Here is a 22,549-nt window from a genome sequence, read left to right as displayed (position 1 = left end):
CTGGACTTCTGTGTGTCCCCCACTACTCACCTACACTCGATGGCAGACAAGAGCCTTCTGCCATGCTTCAAAACTCAGGACAAAGAACATCAGAGAGTCATCTTCTCCAAAATCATTCAAATCAAAATTTAAAAAGCTTTTAGACAAGCCTTCACTTGATTGTCTATTTGACCATGTATTTCATGCGTTTTCTTTGTAAAGCACTTTGAGAAGCGTTCCAGATGCTTTTCTGTATGTGCATTTTTGATGCATTTCAGTGCGTTTGATGCAGTCCAGTGCATCCCCCCCCCTTTCTTTTTTTTTAAATGAGGACATGTGCGTTTTTGATGCTTTTTACAGCGTTCCAGTACAGTCCAGTGCAGGAACAATGTAGCATGTTCTACTTTTTATTCTGGAACACACTGGAACTGCAAGCACTGGTGTGAACTATGCCATTAAAATTAAGAAAGTAGTGGGTTTTTCCTTTAACAAACTGCTGTTTTGCTACATATTACCTTTTGAACATGCAAAACAAACTGTATATGTTTATATTTTAAGAAAACCGGCCAGCTAAAGATTTAATCTTGCTCATCAGGTCATTTGCCGATAATAAAAAGCTGAAAATAGTTACAAACCTATAGCAGCAGTATCAGAACTGCTTTTTTTTATCTTCCATAGGTGGACGCTACATTGTAAACCACACTCATAAGAGATCAGCTTGTGCTCATGCAGACCAACACAATTGCTAGACCCACTGAAGCTCATGCTGGGTACACTTGCAAGGTTTTTTTCCCATTCAACCCAGCGGGCTGAACGAGAGAAAAAAAAAAAAACAAAAAAACAAAAAAAAAACAAAACACCCCCCTCTACAGAATTTCACTTTCCTATGGAGAAGAGAAACTGATCAATTATAAAGGATTTCCCATCATGTTTGCAAACATCTCTGCCACGGTAACCTACATGATCCTACATGAACAGAATGTTGTAAACAAAGCCTGAATGACTTTCACATATTGGGACATTTACAGACAACCCTAGGCCTCTTACTACCCATAGTGAGTTAGGGCCTCATGCGCATTGCCCAGCTCTTCTAAACACCTTTTCGCCTGGCAGGAGAAAAGCAGAACAGAAAAAAAAAAAAAATGCACCCAAAGCTGCATTTTGCAAATGGATTTAGGCACCTCAAGCATTTGGCAAATGTCCTAAAAGCAGCATTTGTGACGCCCAGCGTGCATGAGGCCTAGTTTGACTTTTTTTTTTTTTAAGTTTCTCCTATTTACACATAAAATTTTTTATAAAAATCACAACTAGAGAAAATAGGCCACTGCTCAAAATGCAGCAATAGTCCCTCAACAGCAACAAACTCCTCCCTGCTGATCTCAAGCCTAAACACTGCAGCCCCCCTACCAAAAAACTATATACCAGAAAAGTGTCTCTCAGTCAGTGGTATATGGGCCACAGGTTCAAGGGGTTCATATACCTGTTTGAGTATGCTTTAGGAGATAAGAGGCTGCATTTAAAAACAGAGCTAAACAAATATTTAAATTGAACACAGGCAAAACTTTTTACATTGGTTTTAGACCGAGTCAGGAAGGTTTTAGAGCCTTTTCCAGGATGGTTTTGGTTTGCATCTTTGTTTTAGAGTTTTTCCTCACTTCCTGTAAGTACAGCAATTTTAACTCGCCCCACAACTCTAACCAAAATATAAAATAAAAAAATATTAAATATTTGGCTAGGTTGAGGTATTTAGTCAAAAAGGTACTTAATGAAAACAAAGATAAATCTAAAAATAGCGATCGTAAAAGTTCATGCTTTTTTAATAAAAAAAAAAAAGTAAAATCATCAAACACACTACACTTACCTGCTCTACGCCGTATTATTGCACAGAGCAGTCCCGAGCCTCCTTTTCTGGGGTCCCCTGGCAGCATTCCTGGCCCCTCCCCCTTACCAACTGCCCCATAGCAAGTCACTTGCTATGAGGGCACTCATGCATGCTCACTCACAAGTCACCTCGTGTGTCCATAAGTTGCACAGAGCGTGGCTTGGCCCTATCCTTGTTCCCTCCTCACTGGCTGCGATTGACAATGGCTCCCATTGCCGTTTCAGCCAGTTAGGAGGCAGAGACCTGGGAGAGCCACTGCTCTCCAACACATTGTTGGATCAAGATGGGGCTTGGGTTATTTGGGGGGGGGGGTTGCCGCAAAGGAAGCTGCACACTGACGGTTTTTTACCTTTATGTATGGAATGCATGAGAGTAAAAACCTTCAGCATTTACAACCACTTTATTCAACTGTGTATTCTTGAAAAACCTTAGTACATTTTTTGGATCAACTTTATTGCTATTGCTGGTGTGATAGCATGGGCAGTGACAAGTACTCTTTACTGAGAGATCTGGGATCTATTAGACCCCAAAATCTCCCATCTGCCCTCAAAAGCATCTGATCAAATGACTGAGTGTCAAGTAATTTCTTGTAAACAAACCAAAGCTGGAAGCGATGAAATTCACATCTCTTCTAACTTCATTCGCCATATCTGTACCTTCCCCTCCTCTTTACTCAGCCGACCCAACAGTGAGCAGCGGTCTCAGGAGAGACTGGAAACAGCGGCAGCTGGAGGGGGCCATTCTGCGCCCTATAAAAGTGATTAGACAATCATGCTGCTTTGCTTGGATCATTTTCTCATGAAAGGCCATTGCTGGCTGCAAATTCTGGCAGCAGAATCATGTTTACTGCTTTACTGCTGCAGCCCTCTTTGGTGTATAACCACTTCAACCAGAGGATGTACAGGTATGTCCTAGGGGCTGGAATGGTTAAAGTGCGCTTCTATATACAGACTATGCACATTGTAGATTTAAAGGATAGGTTCACCTTTGGAACAAGTTACATGTTCCACCCATTTTTAGGGTGGAACATGTAAACTGTTCCAGCATCTGCATCTCCCCCCACCCCAATTTCTCCTGTGACAATGGATCTTCTCCCTGTACCCGTTGTCACATCTGAAAACAGCACGGCCACGCTGGCCCCCGCCTACACAGTCGTGTCAGGCAATCTGAGTTTTGTGTGAATGAATAGACTACAGCCACTGCGGCTGAAGACTTGTAGTTTTAGAAGGACTATGAGGGCGCTGGAGAGCGCCCTCATAGTAAATTGATTTTCCTGCTCTCAATTAAGTCCCTGCTCACCCGCAGTGAGCGTTGGAGGGGCAGAGCAGAGAATCAATGACTGGCAGTCCGTGCAATCTGCTGCAAAGTGTTAAATACTTAACACCCACAAAGGCGAATTGCAAACATGCAGTGTTTGTCTGCGCTGGATCGCATGATACCACAGTACAATGCATATTGGTGCAGTGCGTTTTTGAAAAGTAGTACATGCACTAACTTTTGTTCGATCACAGCATATTCAAATGAATGGGCTTTAAAAATCGCACAGGACCCTGTACTGTGTGCCCCTGCAATTCACGTGTGAACCGCCATCATCCCCAATGTGATGAGGCTCTATAAATGTTACAAGTGTTACTTTGAATCTGAGCAAATCACTAGGATATCAGAAGAGAAGAACATAAAATGTTCAATGTTAAAAAGCTTGCATTTAGTCATTAAAAGTAAACAGTTAAATGTTTTAAAGCAGCCTGCTGTGAATCCTGATCTGAATCCAATAGAACATTTATGGAAAAGAACTTAAAACATCCAGCAAAAGAAAAGCATCAAACATAAGACAACTATAGCATTTTGCTAACTAAGAGGGGTAAAACTGCCAGAAGGGGATACCAATAAGTACCGTATATACTCGAGTATAAGCCGACCCGCATATAAGCCGAGGCACCTAATTTTACCACAAAAACTGGAAAAACTTATTGACTAGAGTATAAGCCCCAGGATGGGATGTGCAGCAGCTACTGGTAAATTTCAAAAATAAAAATAGATTCCAATAAATAGGCCTAACTCAGGCTGCTGATATTCCAGAATGTGATGACATGACTGTTTGCATAGAGCAGCCTGTGTCATTGCTCATAATATACACGCTGCGTTGTGTATGCCCCGTTACTGCATGTGCTGCATTACTGCATACGTATGGGAAGTGCTAATGCAACACATGCAGTAACAGTGCGTACATAACGCAGCATGTATATTATGGGCCCCAACACAGGCTGCTCCATGCATGCATAGTCAACACTGGGTCCAGATAGGAGTAAATAAGAAAATTTAAAAAAAAAAAAAAATATAGCAGACCAAGTATTGTAAATAAACGTACTGTATATCCAAGACTAGAGATATACCGGTACTTGTATTCAGAGCAATGCTGGGGCGGAGCAAGGGGACGTAGCCAAGCATGGGTAAGACTGTAAAGGCTACGTCATTGGGAGAAGAAGAGCGGGAGAAGAAGAGCGGGAGAAGAAGAGCGGGAGAAGAAGAGCGGGAGAAGAAGAGCGGCCCCATCCGACATTCATCTGACAAGGATGCGGTGCGCCCCAGGTACCAGCACACAGGTTATTGCCCAGTACGGCACGGACAACAGAGGCTGCTGGCATGCAGGAGAAAAGAAGAGCGGTGATATCAGCAGTCATCGGACCACCCACAGAGGCTGCAGACGACCGCAGATGAGCGGGAGAGACAGAAGAACACCAGCACTGCACCGGAGAACAGGTAAGTGGGACCCTCACTCGAGTATAAGCCGAGGGGGGCTTTTTCAGCATAAAAAATGTGATGAAAAAGTTGGCTTATACACGAGTATGTACGGTATGTTTATTCAACTTAAAAGAATAGGTTTACCTTTCAGAGCTTGTTACACCCTTAATTAGGGTATAATATGCAACATGTTCAGCAACCTTCCCCCACATTGCCGATCCACCCCCCACCCCCCTCATTCTCCCTGCTCCCACTGTCACAAATGAACTACAGGTACCTTCTTCCATCGGTGCAGATGGCTTGCCGTTCCCAATGAACTGTAAGGGTGATGATGAGCACTCTCGTAGTTCATTGATTCTTCCTGCTCTCCAGTAACTGTCTGCCCGTATAGGAGATACCAGAAGACAGCTTTGCTGAGTATGCAGGAGCCTGGCATTCCACCTACGATCTGCTGATTGCAAGTGCAATACTCTGCAGGCTCCAAAAAATAAAAAATAAATTTCACCTCCAAAAAAAATGTGCAGCGTTTTTTTTTTTTTTTTTTCTTTTAATTGTGAACTTATCCTTTAAAATTTGGCTCATTATCTATGGTCGAGGGGAAAAGGGGCGTTCAAACTGTTTCTTTATTTCATTGTTTTGACACGTCCATCCAAATGCAGCCATGTACACAGCAGAATTTTTTTTTTTATTATGTTGTATGTGGTCAGGGGAAATTCATGCTCTAACGCCTACTAGTTATAAACCTCAAAGAAAACCTGTCAGACATTTAAAGTAAACATTCTTTCAAAAGGGCAGAAACCACAAACATCTACCCATTAGTCATAAATCTACCCTCTGTGCATGTTTCTGATTTAGTATTACTTTGTTACTAGGAGCTACCCTGACTTCAGGGTAAAGACATAACCAAATGTCATATTTCTGTCCCAAGAAAGTACTTTAGTGGTCATTAAGGGCACGCTTTAGTTTTTAGGCAGGTAAGACCCCTTTCACACCAAGGCGTATTTGCAGCGTTTTAGCGCTAAAAATAACGCTATTAAAAAGCTCATAAAACGCTCATAAAACGTTCCCCATGCATCTCAATGGACCCTTTCACACTGAAGCGTTGCGCTAGCGGGGTGTTGAGAAAAGTCCTGTAAGCAGCATCTTTGGAGCAGCTTTTGGGAGTTGAAAAAAAGTGCTTCAAAAACACCCCTCTCCATTGAAATGAATTAAAAACTCCTGAATAGCGCCTATAATCCACCCTGAGCTGTAGAAAATTCACGAGCTCACAAAAAGGTAAACATGCAAGCAGAAAAGAGAGATCTACAACAGGACTGAACTTGTGGGAAGGTCAGAAGATTAAACAGACCATCAAAGTGCCAAAAAAATAAAATTAAAGTGCCAAAAAAAGAATTAATCCCAGAAAAATGAAGATTTGAAGTAAAACAAGACACTGCTTGTTACTTTACAAGACTGCTTGTTTTACATGATATCACAAAGGATAAACATGCAAGCAGAAAGATAGCATCAATAACACATGCTTCAATAACGCTTGAAAAAACGGTGTTAAAACGCCTGCAGCGTTGCGTTAATTTTACCGCTGACACCCCTAAAACGCTGTAAAAAAACGCGATAATAATTACGCTAAGGCGTTTTAGGGCGTTTTTGAAGCACCTTGGTGTGAAAGGGGTCTTAGGGAGAGTCAGGCATCTAGTAGCAAAGAAATTAGAAGAGAATGAGAAGTAATAAGTACTCCAACAAACCATTCTCTGGATTGGTTTTAAATACATGTATTCATATAGACATGTATATTCAATCACTCCTGTATGCATGTTAATGGCTATGAATTAGGGATGGGCAGCATGGTCCGACACCTTTACTTAAAGCGATATCTAAGGGGACACTCTAACGAGAAAAAACAAATCATCTAAACCAGGGGTGTCAAACTTAATTTCATCTTGGGCCGCATTAACAGTTTTGGCTGTCCTACGGTTGTATCTGGGGTGCACTACATACAGAGTGCAGGGTTCTGAAGTGCATTATTTACAGAGTGTAGTTTCAATCTGTTTCATCAAGATTGTGACAACCTACAGACAGAAGCTGACCACACTTCTCAAAATGTGGCCATCCCCGCTCCACAGATGCCAACTGATCGAAGGGACAGCAGCTGCCTGTAGCCACTGATCACTGTATTCTGATAGAGGAGCCGCTGTGAGCATACAGTGTATTAGCAGGGATTCCTCTATCCACCTAGTTAGTGTGGATGGAGGAAATCTGTTTGCTTTTTCATTCACCCTGCTGACTGAAAGGAGAAAGAAAAAAAGTGTATGGCCAGGTTTAGGGAATGGCTCAGTCCAGCTGAAATCAGCTTGATCAAGCAATCAAACCATGGGCGTAGCATAAGGGGTTGCAGGGGTCACAATCGCAACCTTGCCCCTAGCTCCAAGGGGGCCCCTGCAGCCTCTGTCATATTCCTTTAAAACCTTCTGGGGGGGGGGGGGGCGCTGAAGGGCTGCAAGTTCCAGATTGTGTCACATGGCTTTGCCCTCCCAGATCCAAGTTGCCCCCCCCCCCCAAGGCCCCTTGACCACCCCCTCCACCCTGCATGCTATGCCCAGCTGCTGAACTCCTTTCCCCTTACAGCACTCTATACCAGGGGTCTCAAACTGGCAGCCCCCCAGCTGTTGCGAAACTACAAGTCCCATAATGCCTCTGCCTGCGGCTGCGGGAGTGATGCTTGTAACTGTCAGCCTTGCAATGCCTCATGGGACTTGTAGTTTCGCAACAGCTGGAGGGCTGCTAGTTTGAGACCTCTGCTCTATACTGTTCCTCCTCTGCAGGGCTGAAATCACATTCCTTTACAGGACAGCCAGTTAGCCATGATCTGCACAGGGTGTATCTGCCTACTGCAACTACACTGCCGTTCCGACCAAGGGATTTCACAGGTTAGAAGGGCAACATAAAAGGCAGATACACCCTGTGAAGAATGACAGACTGTGTGTAAAGGAATGTGATTTCAGCCCTGTATAGTGAGTGTGTGTGTGTGTGTGTGTGTACACAATGCTGGGATGGGAAAGGAGCTCTGCCAAGTGACCTGCCAGGGGTCCCTGTCCCCTGATTCTCCAGCGGTAATCCCTGTCTTCTGATATAAAGGGGAACTCAAAACTCTTAAGCCACTGAGTATCTTGGCGTGTGGTGGATGTATCTGCAGGCACGTTGAAAGTAGTGCGGGAGGCCCAGGTCAACTTTTGCATTGGGGCACACAAGCTTAAAGCTACGCCTCAGAATCAAACGTCTATAAAACCTAAACAGAGAGATCAATCTGAATACATTACACACCCACATCTGCACTGTTTTCAGTGGTAGTGAAAGGTTTTCTACCAAACCATACTTGGCAGGAAAACAAAGGCAGGAAGAAAATAATCTATTAAAAAGGAAAGAAAATCATTAAGTAGGGTCAAACAACAATGTGCTAAGGAATTATTCAGCTAAAATGTGGTAAAAAAGAGATAAGAAGCGAGTACAATCCATCTGCTAACCACTTAGTAGAATCAGTAACCCTGTTTCCTTCCCAAGAAACAGAATGAATGCAAAGCACAATTCCCTCAGAGACTTAAATATAAAAAAAAAAAACTGCAGAATGCACAGTGCTTACGATTAGGATTATTCAAATGTCTTTTCCCATGTGGTTTAGTGCACTGTTAAGTGCATATAAATCACACTTTTAAAAACATTTTGACCTGCATTGTTCAGGGAAAAAAAAAGGTTCTAACAAGCCCCAAGGCTCCATTCAGAAATATGCAGGTGAAATGGTGAGTGCACATTTTTGAGCCATTTTTCAGGTCACGTTTAGGGCAGCCTATGCATTTTGATAGGCAGCCCACCACATGCGAAAAATTACACAAAAAGTGCATGACTTTTTTTTTAAATTGCACCATACCAAAATGCATGGTACTTTACCATGCATTTTATCTCACATCTTAGCGAGGTGCATTGGGGCACCATTAAGAATTAACAGTACCAATGTGCACCTGCAAAAAGAGATGCGTGTTTTTGTGTGTTGTGGGAACCTGCATGCACAAAATGAACCTAGCCTAAATGGCTTTAGAATGTAGCCAAAGTTTAACATATGCACAGCCAAACCTTTATCTTTAGCTTTTGATAAGAGTGGGGGAAGGATTAGAACCACTGACAGGTTTTACTCCTCCAAAGTCTCAATTTTAGGGATTTCCCTTCACTTTTTTCTAATGACAAGGATTTCTCGGTTGTGTAGTAAAGATAAGCTCCCCAATGGTAACACAGACACAAAGATGCTTTTCTCTAGTAGAGTAGGGGGAGGCTAGAACCCCTGTGAAAGTCTTACATTGGGGGAAAATATGTCCCACCGCATGTGCAGGTAAGCAGCAATGCACAGAAGCATCAACATTTACATAAGTACAGTGGCGTACAGCCATTCACTTCAATGGCTGGCTGTACATCCCCATCTGTAGCACCTCGGGTATAGGAAATTCCAGAAAGTTTACACTAGGCATATTTTATACAGGCAAACATCTGTGTGCATAAGGCAAAAGGCGATTTCAAAAGTCAGCTGGTACTTCTTGAGCTAAAGGCATGCTTTTCCACACAGATCTCTGAATGATGCAGTGCTCTGCCCGCACAGCCATGCAGATTTACGTATAATGTGACAGCAAAATGCATCAGGGTGTATGGTGTGGTGGAGACAAGTAGGCTAATGCCACTCCTTGTCGTTAATTCACCTGGGCTGGTCGGGAGTAGTGGCGATCCCTTCCTCTTTCCAATTAAAAACTGAAAAATTAACAGCTAGAATACCAAAGGTCTGCAAAGCTGTAATTGCTCTAAAAACGGGAGGATAATTTAATGAATAAAACAGTCAAACAAAAAGTCAAACAAGTTAAAGGCATGGCCTGCCTTTTGAAAAAAAAAAAGGAATTAAAGTATTTTACATTGGAGCTTGCAGAACAAAGCAACAATTTCTGATCAATGAATGCTACCTCAACATCACACATTTTTAGGCAAATTGAAAAACTTTTGAATGCAAGTGGACAATCAATTGCAGCACCAACGCCTAGGTACTTTAATATTATAGCACCTGCAAATGGCACTAAAACACTGAATAATATCGGTGTACAGTACTTATTACTTACCAAGCCAGCAATAGGTGTTGACAGCCTGTTTATCTTTTTAACAATTCCAGGCCTGATCTTGTTAATAAGGCTAAGAAACAAAAAAAGATAGATTGTTGGAAAAAAAGAAAGGAAGGAAGAACACAAAAATACAAATACGGGTTATTTGTTTTGTTCTAAATTCAAATCATAGAATACATTTAAAATTATGAATTTTGCTACATTCAGACAGTCCTTTGCTTCGGAGGCAACTAAATGCCACCAATGCAGCCACAGTCTCTGCTATTACTGCACACAAACTGGCATATCACCCATGGGCAGTTTGTGCGCAGCCAAAACTCTGCAGAAACGCCCACCCTGGACGCACACTGGCCGTTTTCAGGTTCAATATTCGGTCTGTAACTGCTCAGAAGAGTAATTGCATGCAAACTGCAGCAGCACCTGCTATTGATTTGTACAGAGTACAAATCTGACAACCACCACTTACACTTAACAGCTGTTCACACACATTGTGTGCAACAGAGTTTACAACCGCACACAAACACCTGTGTGCATGCCGTCTTAAAGCACACACTCTAACAAACCAGTACAGTAAATCGTTCACTAAGCAGAATACCCAAGCTTGATGCTGTCATCTTCCAGCTACTAATGTAATCTAACCTGCATAATGGTTTGGGGCAGTGATGTCGCTTGTCATCCAGAACTGGTTTAGCTTCACTAGACCAGAAGTCAAATAATGGCATTGCTAATCGCTCATGCAGGCATTTTGCTTTGGGAGAAAGTACCCTAAGAAAAGCAGGATATGGTTTTGATTTCAACTAGACAGCCAAAAAAAGGACTATTTAAAACAAAAAACAAAAATTTCCCCAAGCTTTAACCACTTCAATACCGGGCACTCTTGTGATCACTTAAAAAAAAAAAAAAGGAGCAACAAAAAAAAAGGTATTTATGTTTTTATATGCATACACAAATGTTTTGCCTTTCGTTTCTTTTTTAAATTGATTTTAAGTGTTTTTTTTACAAGCTGAGGTTTCACATGCTTGAACCACTTCAATACAGGTCACCCCCCCCCTTCCTGCCCAGGAAAATTTTCAGCTTTCAGTGCTGTCGCACTTTGAATGACAATTGCGCGGTCATGCTATACTGTACCCAAACTAAGTTTTTATCATTTTCTTCTGACAAATAGAACTTTCTTTTAGTGGTATTTGATCACCACTGGGGTTTTTATTTTTTGCTAAACAAGCTAAAAAGACCGAAATTAAAAAAAAAAAAAAAAAGTTCTTTGTTTCGGCATGGACATGCATTACTAATGGGGCACTGATTGACACATTTATGGGCACAGACTGGCAGCTGATGGGCACCGATTGGCATCTGTGGTGGCACTTCTCATGGGGGCTGTGCTGATGATAAGTGCCCCGATGATCAGCACAGACTCCCTGTCAGCCCAAACCAAGGAAAGCAGTTTATCGACACTTCCTGGTTCACGCGATGATCAGCTGTTATTGGTCAGAGGCGCCTTACCAGGATCGGAGATGCAGTGTGTACCGGGCGAGTGCCAGCATGTTATCCTGCTGGACATCATATGATGCCAAGTCAGGATAACAGAACCACCGCCCGGCCATCATTCTGCTATAGGCCGGGCAGGAAGAGGTTAAAAAGGGTCCTATATTTTTGATGGGTCTGTGTCTTGTAATAAAAGTATCTGTTCTCTCTGGGTGTGCGAAATAGCTAGTGATCCCATTTTCTCATTTCAAACTGACCACTCCAGGGCATGGAAGCACATTCATCCAAGTGTGGTCAGTTTGTTAATTTGAAAAAAGAAGAAAGTAAAACTGCGCATAGGTAAAAATGTGTAAAAAAAAAAAAAAAAAAAAAGTGAAGCTGCAAATTCCTATGTGAATCACAAACAAAGTAACCAATTAAAAAATAGAACTGCGCTAATGAAACAGACTGTGCAGATGACAATTAACCATCATAAAGTGCAACACCTCGTGAAAGGTATATAAAAAACATATATATAGTGCACACTACTAAACGTATACATTAAATGAACACACAAAAGTGCATTTTCATGTGCAAGCCTGCCTGTCCTCCAGTGGTCAGACTTGTGTTGACTGGGAAGAGCAGTGTACCATTGTTTGTCTTCAGTGTATTTCTGTCTCTGCATTTTACAATGGACTGTGTCTGCCGTCCCTTTGCAAACGGTTTACTATGCTTCAGTTTGTAATAGCTCAACATATAGTACTTGACATTCATTCACTGTCCAGTGCAGCAAATCATTTGGTGGAGGAGGTTTATGGAGTGGGGTTGTTTTTCAGGGGTTGGGCTTGACCCCTTAGTTCCAGTGAAGGGACCTCTTAAGGCATCAGCATACCAAGACATTTCGGACAATTTCATGCTCCCAACTTTGTGGGAACAGTTTGGGGATGGGCCCTTCCTGTTCCAACAAGATTGTGCACCAGTGAACAAAGCAAGGTCCATAAAGACATTGATGAGCGAGTTTGGGGTGGAGGAACTTTACTGGCCTCCACAGAGTCCAACCCGATAGAACACCTTTGGGATGAATTCAAGCGGAGACTGCGAGCCAAGCCTTCGTCCACATCAGTTCCGGACCTCACAAATGCGCTTCTGGAAGAATGGAAAAACCTTCCCATAGACCAAGGGTCCTCAACCTATGTCCCTCCAAGTCCCATGAGGCATTGCAAGCCCCTGACAGTTACAAGCACGACTCCCAAAGGCAGAGGCATGGTGGGACTTGTAGTTCCACAACAGCTGGAGGGCCACAGGTTGAGCACCCTTGCCATAGACACTCCTAAACATTGTGGACAACCTTCCCATTAGAGTGGAAGCTTTTATAGCTAGCAAAGGATGGGCCAATATTGAACCCTATGGACCAAGACTGGAATTCCATTGACGTTCATGTGCATGTAAAGGCAGGTGTCCCAATACTTTCTACAATATAGTGTATACATACACACAGTTCTGTGCAAAGTTTTAGGCAGGTGTGAAAAAATGTTGTAAATAAGGAATGCTTTTACAAAAAGAAACTATGTTAATAGTTAAAATTTTTATGAAATAAATTGGAAAGTATATGAACAGTAGAGAATGCAAATTCATATTTGGTGTGACCACCCTTTGCCTTCAAAGAAGTATCAATTCATTGTGGATGTAGGATGCCTGAAATCCTTATGTCTCTTCATGTAATCCCAGACAGACGCGATGTTGAGAACAGGGCTCTGTGGAAGCCAAACCATCACTGCCAGGACTCCTCGCTCTTCTTTATCCTAAAAATAGTTATTATTGCCATTGGCTGTATGTTTGGGGTCATTGTCCTGTTGCAGACAAATTTGGGGACAAGCACATGCCTCCCTGATTGTATAGCATGATGGAAAAGTATTCGCCTGTGTTTCTCAGCATTGAGGACACCACTCATCCTGACCAAATCTCCAACACCAATTGCAGAAATGGAGCCCCGAATTTGCAAGAAACCTTCACCATACTCCATTACTGCCTGCCTACACATTGTACAGCTCTCCAGTCATTCATGAGCAAACTGCCTCCTGCTACAGCCAAACATTTCAAGTTTTGACTGAGAAGTCCAGAGCACCTGCTGCCATATTTCTGCACCACAGTTGCTATGTTTTCGTACATAGTTGAGTCACTTGGTCTTATTTTAGGTATGGCTTTTTGGCTGCAATTCTTCCATGAAAACCACTTCTGGCCATACTTCTCCAGACAGTAGATGGGTGAACCTGGGTCCCACTGGCAGTTTTATGCTGATGGCACTGCTGAAGATCCTACCATGTTAAAGGGAAGCATGATGTGTCCATCTGCTGCATTAAGTTTTTTTGACCGACCACTGCATCTACTGTCCGAAATATTGCCTGTTTCTTTGTGCAGCCTAAAAAGCCCATATTGAAACCCCAGTCCGCTTCAAAATCTTTGCCTGGGAAAGACCTTTCTGATGCAGTATAACTACCTTACGTGCTCAGTCCTGCCATGATGTATGACCTGTGATATGAAACAGCCTTCCACAACCTCGCCTTAGTGGTAGAGCTTGGCTGTTCTTCGCTCAATTTTAGGACTTATCTACACAGTTGTTTGTGTTTCAGTTAATGACACTGTTTCAACATACATATTAGGAGATATTAGCAGATGACAGCTAGCCCAGCAGTTTGCCACGGGTCCATTCATGCCGTTTAAGACCCCCTATAATTAAGGGGTCAACTGGATCTGGTAAGCACAATCTTATTTCATATTATTGCATTGCCTGGATAAGTGACCAATGTGGGTGTCCCCAGAAGAGGGTTATTTCATATTGGCATTAATGAACTTTTTGATTACCAATTTATTATTGGACTATTTATCATCCTTTTCTCATTTATATTTTTAGTTTTGCGCTGCACTTATTTTGTTTATTGATTTTTACTGAGGTTGGTGTTATCCTTTTAGTGTTCAGCTTGCAATAGTTTTAGGTTTAGTTTGCTCTGATTGTTCTTTATTTTATGGTGACTAAACACCACCATAAGAAAGCTCTATTGGTGTGAAAAAAAAATTGATAAAAATGTCATTTGGGTACAGGGTTTCATAACCGCGCAATTGTCAAAATGTGACAGCACTGAAAGCTGAAAATTGGCCTGGGCAGGAAGGGGGTAAAAGTGCCCAGTATTGAAGCACTAATATCGCTTTAAAAGGATGATTGTACCTTTGGTACATTTCCAGGACCCCAAGCAAGAGTTGTCTTAAAAATGAGAGCAGCCAAAATATTTCATTAGTTTTGAATCAAGAAAATAGCCCATGTGAAATATTTGCCGTTACAAGTTAAGGACATCAAAAAACCTAAATCTGTAGCATGCCTGGCTGGACACGGAAATGTACCTAGGAGTTGTTGAGTTGATATGAATAGTTTTATTGGTGTGGCTACAATGACAATGACATGCCGTCAATCCTGTGGGGTGTGATGGTCCAGGTAAGAATTGTCTGCATGCTTCATATAGGCTTGGTGATAGCAGTGCTTAGTAATTTCATTGTTGTGCAGTAGTTTCAAATTTACACACCCTGCATTTCTTTCTCTTTAACATGTAAATGCCAAATATGTTTGGCCTGGATACTTACTCACAAAACAGTACTCCATTTTCAAGTGCGGAGCGAAAATCCTGGTTTCCAAAACTTTTACCCGTAACTTCCTACAAAAAAAAAAAAAAAAAACACAAACACACTAAATTAACACATCACATAAGTGTTAACTGGGTATAATCTGGGCGTTAAAAAAAAAAAAAATTAGTAAGAAAATATTATATCTGTATAAATTTTTAAACCACCTATAGATAATATATTACAGACAAGAGGAACAACTGTAACAAGTTAGACATATAGAGATTTTGTGATGTACACACGCAAGTGTGCCACAGTCATGTGCATATTTATGGGCCAATGCTGTGCAATTTTATCAAAAATTCCTTAAGGCTTCATTGCTCTGCTGAAGGGCACTACAGGATCTCTAGTGTAACCTGAAGTGACCCATAGCCAAGCTATTTTTTATACTGCATTTTCAAGGACTGTCCTCATTAGGTAACGATATTTTGATGTGCTCTACAGCAGGGCAGCAAACAACCCCCCCCCCCCCCCCCCCCTAAAGTTTTTTGATTCTTCTATTGTGCATTGAAGGACGCATTCTTCCAGCTCTTTATAAAGGGTGTCGGTTAGCCTTTTTTTAGAATAACATGACATGTTCCTGAATGTTAACTCCTCTATATACTCTGTGCGATTTAAATATATGTGATAAACCTCCGACAGCTACTACATTACAAAATCAAGCCTTTTTTCTAAATGGAATAAAAGAGACAAAGTCACCACCCATGGGCCAAAAAAATTATACAAATACAAGTGTATCTTTTTTTCAAATAAAGTCAATAGAAATCTTCATCAGATCCCCACTAAGTAAATTTACCACCGTCTGCTATAAATAAAAGATGCACGCCAACTCTCCACACACAAAAATCGGTCTAGAGTTCTACTTTAATTAGCATCCCAAAATTATACATCACAGCGTTAACCACCACAAAAATCCATTTACCCTAAGCTAGAAGAAAAAAGAAAAAAAAAAAAAAAATCCATCATGCAGTGGGCCCCCCAAACTTCAGGGTTAAATGATCAGTAGGCCTAGGGGGTACAGTTATAAGGAGTAATCCTAAACAAATTCCTGGCAATAGGCTCCCTCTATCTGTGCAATCAGTTCTGCAAAGCCTCCTCTAAGTTGATCACTGTCACGGTTGCACGCTCGCCCCCTCCACCCCCTGCATTATGCATGATGATGTCAAGAGACCATATACAGACTGGAGCTTCTGGGAATGGAAGATGGGACGCTCCTGCCCATTGAAATCAATAGGACAGCGCGGCTATACCGCCGGCGAAGTGCCTCTGCAGAGGCGCTTTGCGGTGGTTTTTAACCCTTTCTCGGCCGCTAGCGGGGGGTAAAACCGCCCTGCTAGGGGCCGAATACCGACGGTAAAGCGCCGCTTACAATAGGGGCGCTTTACCGCCGACGCCGCCACCGCCCCAGTGTGAAAGGGCCCTTAAAAGCAAGATTAAATCCAGGAACAGCAGCTAGCCAATAGGATGCTGCAGAATGTGCTGGAATCTGGGAAGCCTTTATAGGGAACTGCTGGACTGGGAATTTCCCAATTTCCTGCAAGGAGCCCGGCTGAAGAGCTCCCTCCCCAGTCACGAGCGCTATTATGTTGTTGGGTCACCCTGGATTTCTAGGGGGGGGGGACGGTTTATTTCCATGTTAAAATTAGGTAATGCTGCTTGAGTTCTGAAAAATAAGCAGTTACAAATTTTGGTTTCATTAAAGTTATGCCGTTTTGATGGTCAAAAAAGCATATATGGTTATTTTATTTTCATATGATTAAACCAATAAAGTGCTGTGGCCATTATTTGCCAAACTTTTGGTTGGGTATATTTGGTTGTATCTGAAGTGATGGGGTGAATGTGTGAGGCCTACAATCTCATTCACTTCTTAAAGCGGAGTCCCACCCACAGTTTTCACTCCTCACCATGCAGCACTAATGTGCATCCTTAAAATGAATTGGCTTTTTTTTTCCCTGTTCACTTACCTGATTTAAGCCTATATCCAATTTCACTTCCTCCTTTAATCGGCCGCGCCCATCAGTTCCGGATTTACATTGGCTCCTGGGAGATCTTTGTCAGCTTGGCATGGCACTGCTCTCGTAACATAACATTGGCATCTATGGAAAATCTTGGTCAGCTCGGCATGGCAAGCTGACCAAGGTTGCAATGTACATGCACGAGATCGGCAGGTGAACGCTGGGTAGCCTGCATGCACAGAATCCAGGAAGGACACTGTGGCTTCAGATGCCCACACTGGAGATGGTTGCGCTGTGCAGGAGTTTCATAAAGTAAGAAAACGATGCTGCACAAATAGATTCGTTTACAGCACACCTTTGTTACATTGCACATGGCATGATTATTGTAGGGGGATTTTTATCCTAAAAAGTCATATTTTGGCCGGGAACTCTGCTTTAAGGCTCTATGCACACTAGCATATTTTGAAAGGGTTTGTTATCCCAACATTTCATATACCTGACATGTGCCTGCTGTACCACAGCATGGTCAAGTCTCCTGTGCAGGGAACTAAGCCTCTCCTTCAATGATTAGACTTGTCCTGACACGCCCATGCCCGGGAAGATCAGTGTAATGCGGCTTCTCCTCCTCAGCCCTCATCTGAGAACAAAGGGAATGCGATCACCAAGACCTCTTAGACAAAATAGGCCCGCTCGGATCCGCCTGTCAGCTTTTCAGGAGGATCCCAGTGGGCCATTCATTGACTCCTATGGGCAGGTGGATGTCAGCAGAGAAGTGTCCACTGACACCCGTCTGCCATCTGATCAAGACAGGCTTATGGCGATACGTCTGCCATCAGTCTTGGCGGATCGGAAGGAAAGAGATCTGATCAAAACAGACAGGCTGTCCATTTTCGTCAGATCTTCCCATAGAGAACAGTGGAGGTCTGACAGGTCCCTTCCCACTCAGTGAGCAGAGACGGACCTGTCATCCGCCGGCTCAGCCGAGATCAACAGAGCGATCTCCCACTGAGCAGATCAGCCCTGTGTGAAATGGGCCTTACAAACCAAAAAAACAAACATTTTGAATACTTTTTTTTTTTTTTTTTTTTTTTATATATCTAGACACAAATGTTTTGCCTTTCATTTCTATTTTAAACGGAATGAGTTGCTTTGAGCATTTTTTTCTGCCCCAAAAAAAAAAAAAAGGTGTTACCCTACGTTTCAATGCAATGCACACAATTTTAGGCTAGATGCATTTTTCTAGCTTCAGCTTCTAGGTGCAGGAAAGGGGGGGAACCAACACACACACTGACAGCTGAGTCATCCATTGCTAAGAACACAGCGGCCGGCTTGGTGGCTGCTTCCTAAAACCAGCTATTTACTCGTTAAAGACGCTGGCTGCCTGCTCCTTAACAAAAACGATACTGCTCCTAAAATACTGCACGGGGGTGTTGGGGGTGGGGGGGGACGCAAAGTCTTAGCATTTTTTTATCCAGCTTATTTTAGCAGTTTTGGAACGTCTAGTGTGCATGGAGCCTTAAAATCGTCTTACATTTTTTTTTCTTTCTGGGGTTGCATAATAAAAATTGACCAACTACGCAAGCCAGAGTGGATATAACAAAAACACAAAAAGGGTTGTTCAAAACTGTTCCCATTATGTCACACATGCTGCAATGGCGTAATTAATACACTTATTAAAATATAAAGCTCAGTATCATAACAACTGTAGGTGTGGTACAGACCTTTGAAATGCATGTGAACTATTTACATTTCTTTCTTATCTAATCCTGGAAGGCGTTGTACCCAATACCTTCACATAAGAGCAGAAAACAATAATATATCATGGCAACTTCCACATACAACTGCAAAGAGCACTGAACTATAGAAATGCCAAAGAACACAATGACCAATCTTTAAAGTGTATACTGTATTAGAATATCTTGGCTATTGACATTCCAAGAGCAAATTCTAAGTTGTTAAACCTAAAGTGAACAGGTGTTTTACCCGGGTAGGGGCACAGTAAAAAGGTTCACTTAGCTGCCAGCCTCTCCAGCTACATATTCTACCCTGCCTTTTGCTCTCTAGCTGCTCTATTCAGCCTCTGGGAACAAAGCGTTAAAACTGTCCATTCACTAGAATTTAAAAAATGTAAGAACGTCAAATTCGTTTTCTAATCATTAGTGGGATCAAAACAACAATTTTCACCACAGTGCCATGAAAATTCTAAGGAGCAGAATAAAATTTTCTTGAAAAAAAATGAATTTCTAACAGTAAACATGTTTTTCATTCAGGAAAGTCCATTCACTTAAAAATGTATGTTAAAAGCATTCAATGTCATCAAAAGTACTGTTGAGAATTTTTGCATAAATATTCAGTCGAGGCTCTACTATGGGTGTATGACCAGCTTAAACCCTGTTTTATGGAATTTAAAAACAGAAATGAGGATTCTCTCCCTGAACTCATGTTACAGGACTGAGCACCTGAACAGCTAAATCACCAATGCTGTCACATGGAAGGGAAGGAGTCTCATACTTTCAAATAATTGGAAGGATACCAGAGTGGCAGGAGGAAAAAACAAGGAAAAACCTACAGGATAGGCAAAGCATAAGTTTGTTTAGGGCCGGTTCACACTGCTGCGATGCGGGAACCCTGCAAATCCACGGCGGGTTCCCACATCGCATGTTTCCCGGCGGCAGTTCACACTGTCCTATGCGAACTGCTGGGAGTGTCAGGTAAAAGTTAATGACACCCCTAAATCAGTTCGCATATCGCAGTGCGATCTGCAAACTCGGACAGGAATCAGATCGCATGGGTTTTCACACCCATGCGATCTGATTCTGCTGTGGACAGAAAAAGGGTCCTGTGCGAGTTTGATGCAAATTCAGCCATACGACCTTTATGGCTGAAATCGCATTGCACAGAGATCGCATGTGATTTTCACTGCAGTGTGGTGCGAATCACATAGAAGTGCCCCATAGCAAGTGGCGTGCTGTGGGGGACCCCAGAAGAGAGAGATAGGGTCTGCCCTGTCAAATGTTTTGCACAGAGCAGACCCTTTTCTTTTGTTTTTTTAGTTTTTTTTTATAAAAATGCTGCCTTTAGAATCCTTTCAATACAGTATGCTATGCACAAGACTAGCCAAGGAAAAAACACAAGGATTGTGACACACAAGCCAAGTCACCAAAAACTTCTTATACGCTCACCATTCCAGACACTGCAGCTCACATTAGTGTTGTTACAGTCACAGAGGAAGTGATGTCAGTCCAGAGAGCAGTAGCCAGAACAAGGTGTGGCCAAGTGCGGATGGAAAAAACTACAGGCTTATGAAAACAGCAATTATCTTCTTTACAGCAATGTCCCCTGCAATGTTAAACTGTAATGCAAAGCAGGCACAGTCTACAGGCATTTTGTCAAATCTGCTCTGCATTCAGGAACCTGCATAAGGAAGACTTCACTGGCAGGATCAACAGATATTTGTGGAATTTGGGGGGGGGGGGGGGGGGACGACAACTAAGGCCCCTTTCACACTGGGGCGGTTTGCAGGCGTTATTGCGCTAAAAATACCGCCTGCAAACCGCCCCTAAACAGCCTCCGCTGTTTGTTCAGTGTGAAAGCCCTCAGCGGTGCGCTGGCAGGACGGTAAAAAAAGTCCTGCGAGCCGCATCTTTGGAGCGGTGAAGGAGCGGTGTGTTCACCGCTCCTTCCCATTGAAATCAATGGGACGGCGCGGCTATACCATGGTAATACCGCGGCTATAGCCACGCTGTACAAGCGGGTTTAACCCTTTTTCGGCCACCAGCGGGGGTTAAAACCACACCACTAGTGGCCGAATACAGCCGCAAAAACAACAGTAAAACAGCGCTAAAAATAGCGCTGTTTTATCGCCGACGCCCCCACCACCCCAGTGTGAAAGGGGCCTAAGTGCAGAGGTATTCATAACTAAGGGTTGATGGAAAGATACAAAAAGTAACATTGTTACTTTTGTATCCCCTCTGTGTCTTTCAACTGCAGATCAAAGAAATAAACTTAAATCTGCATATGCTGTCAGTTAAAGCGATACTAAAACACACTTTAATTTACATTGTCCCTTCCATTTCTGTATGTGGATGATGGCACTGTAATTCAAAAAAATGTTTTAAAAATATATTGCACAATGATGGCACTCCTTTTTTGCATGAGTAAGTGAGAGAGGAATCCATAATAGTCAACATAGGATACCTGGCGATATTGGATGACTACGTACATTGATGACTATCCAAAAGGAGATCATAATAGGAGGACTGGATGATAAACACTTATTAATAACCATCTGCTGAGGGAGAATTTTGAAAGGTGGAGGATTATGCAAAATATTTATGGCGGAAGCATGACAGCACTGAAATGGAATTTTGAACTTAAAGGAGAATGATTATGCAACAGCAATCACTTTTTTGAATTGATGGATATTTTATGTTAATACATTAAATTATTGTGTATTTGGGCACAGCACACAGTGGTGTTGGTGTATCTGAAGGTGATTATTGGTTTACATTAGAGTCTGGCGCAGCTATCCATGTTTATGGTTTAGTAGTATTAACCACTTCAGCCCCGGACCATTTGGCTGGCAAAAGACCAGAGCACTTTTTGCGATTCGGCACTGCGTCGCTTTAACTCAAAATTGCGCAGTCGTGTGACGTGTCTTCCAAACAAAATTGATGTCCTTTTTTCCCCCCACAAATACAGCTTTCTTTTGGTGGCATTTGATCACCTCTGCGGTTTTTATTTTTTGTGCTATAAACAAAAAAATAGCGACAATTTTGAAAAAAAAAAAAAAAAAAAAACACACATTTTTTGCTATAATAAATATCCCCCCAAAAAAATAACTGTTTAGGCCGATACGTATTCTACATATTTTTGGGAAAAAAACAAAACAAAAAAAATAATAATTTGAAATAAGCATTTGATTGGTTTGCACAAAAGTTATAGCGTCTACAAAAAAGTGGATAGTTTTATGGCCTTTTTATTACTATTTTTTTTTTTTTTTTTTAACTAGTAATGGCGGCAATCAGCGATTTTTATCGTGACTGAGACATTATGGCGGACAGATGGGACATTTTTGGCGCTATTTTGGGACCATTCACATTTATACAATGATCAGTGTGATTAAAAATGCATTGATTACTGTGTAAATGTGACTGGCAGTGAAGGGGTTAACCATTAGGGGGCGCTGTAGGGTTTAAGTGTGTCCTAGGGAGTGATTCTAACTGTGGGGGGTGGGCTATGTGTGACACGACACCGATCACCGCTCTCTATTACAGGGAGCTGTGATCAGTGTTACTAGGCAAAACGGGCAAATGCTTATTTACATCAGCATTTCCCCATTCTTCCCCTCCGTGAGGTGATCGCGGGTATCCCGCAAACTGCTTCTTAAAGGGCAACGTGCAGGTACGTTAATATGCCTGTACGTGCCCTTCTGCCGACGTAAATCAGTGTGAGCCGGTCGGCAAGCAGTTAATTAACCGTTTTAAATTGCTATACAAACATACATGTGAAATTAAATAACATGGTGTGGGTGGATTGCTGCCAGTCACAGGCTGCGTCACACCCCTCCAGTCTGTCCTAGAATAAGTGGGAGGTGAAGCCTCCATTAATCTGCATGTAATATCCTGCCCCCATTGTGTTTAGCTGGTTAGTGGGCATGGAGGGGAAGGGAGTGGCCGTCATTTACCACTGTGTATACACCCACACGTGTGACT

General features: G+C 42.3%; 1 protein-coding gene and 1 long non-coding RNA gene across 5 annotated transcripts in view; one reads left to right on the top strand and one right to left on the bottom strand.

The window, feature by feature from the left end:
* Window positions 1-22,549, bottom strand: part of LMO7 (LIM domain 7) — a 281,768-nt gene that overhangs the window by 189,157 nt on the left and 70,062 nt on the right. For all 4 annotated transcript variants that reach the window (XM_073614268.1, XM_073614266.1, XM_073614269.1 and 1 more), the window contains exons 3-4: window positions 14,842-14,912; window positions 9,748-9,817 (exon numbers count right to left, since the gene is read on the bottom strand). In XM_073614268.1, coding sequence (XP_073470369.1) covers window positions 9,748-9,817; window positions 14,842-14,912 — 141 coding nt within the window. The remainder of the gene's footprint in view (window positions 1-9,747; window positions 9,818-14,841; window positions 14,913-22,549) is intronic.
* Window positions 1-22,549, top strand: part of LOC141127633 (uncharacterized) — a 73,414-nt gene that overhangs the window by 23,628 nt on the left and 27,237 nt on the right. The window lies entirely within an intron of this gene.

The sequence above is a fragment of the Aquarana catesbeiana genome, linkage group LG02, assembly GCF_042186555.1.
Source record: "Aquarana catesbeiana isolate 2022-GZ linkage group LG02, ASM4218655v1, whole genome shotgun sequence".
In the NCBI taxonomy this organism is placed as follows: domain Eukaryota; kingdom Metazoa; phylum Chordata; class Amphibia; order Anura; family Ranidae; genus Aquarana; species Aquarana catesbeiana.
Note: the sequence above shows the minus strand (reverse complement) of the source record. Positions and strands in the feature narration are given on the sequence as shown.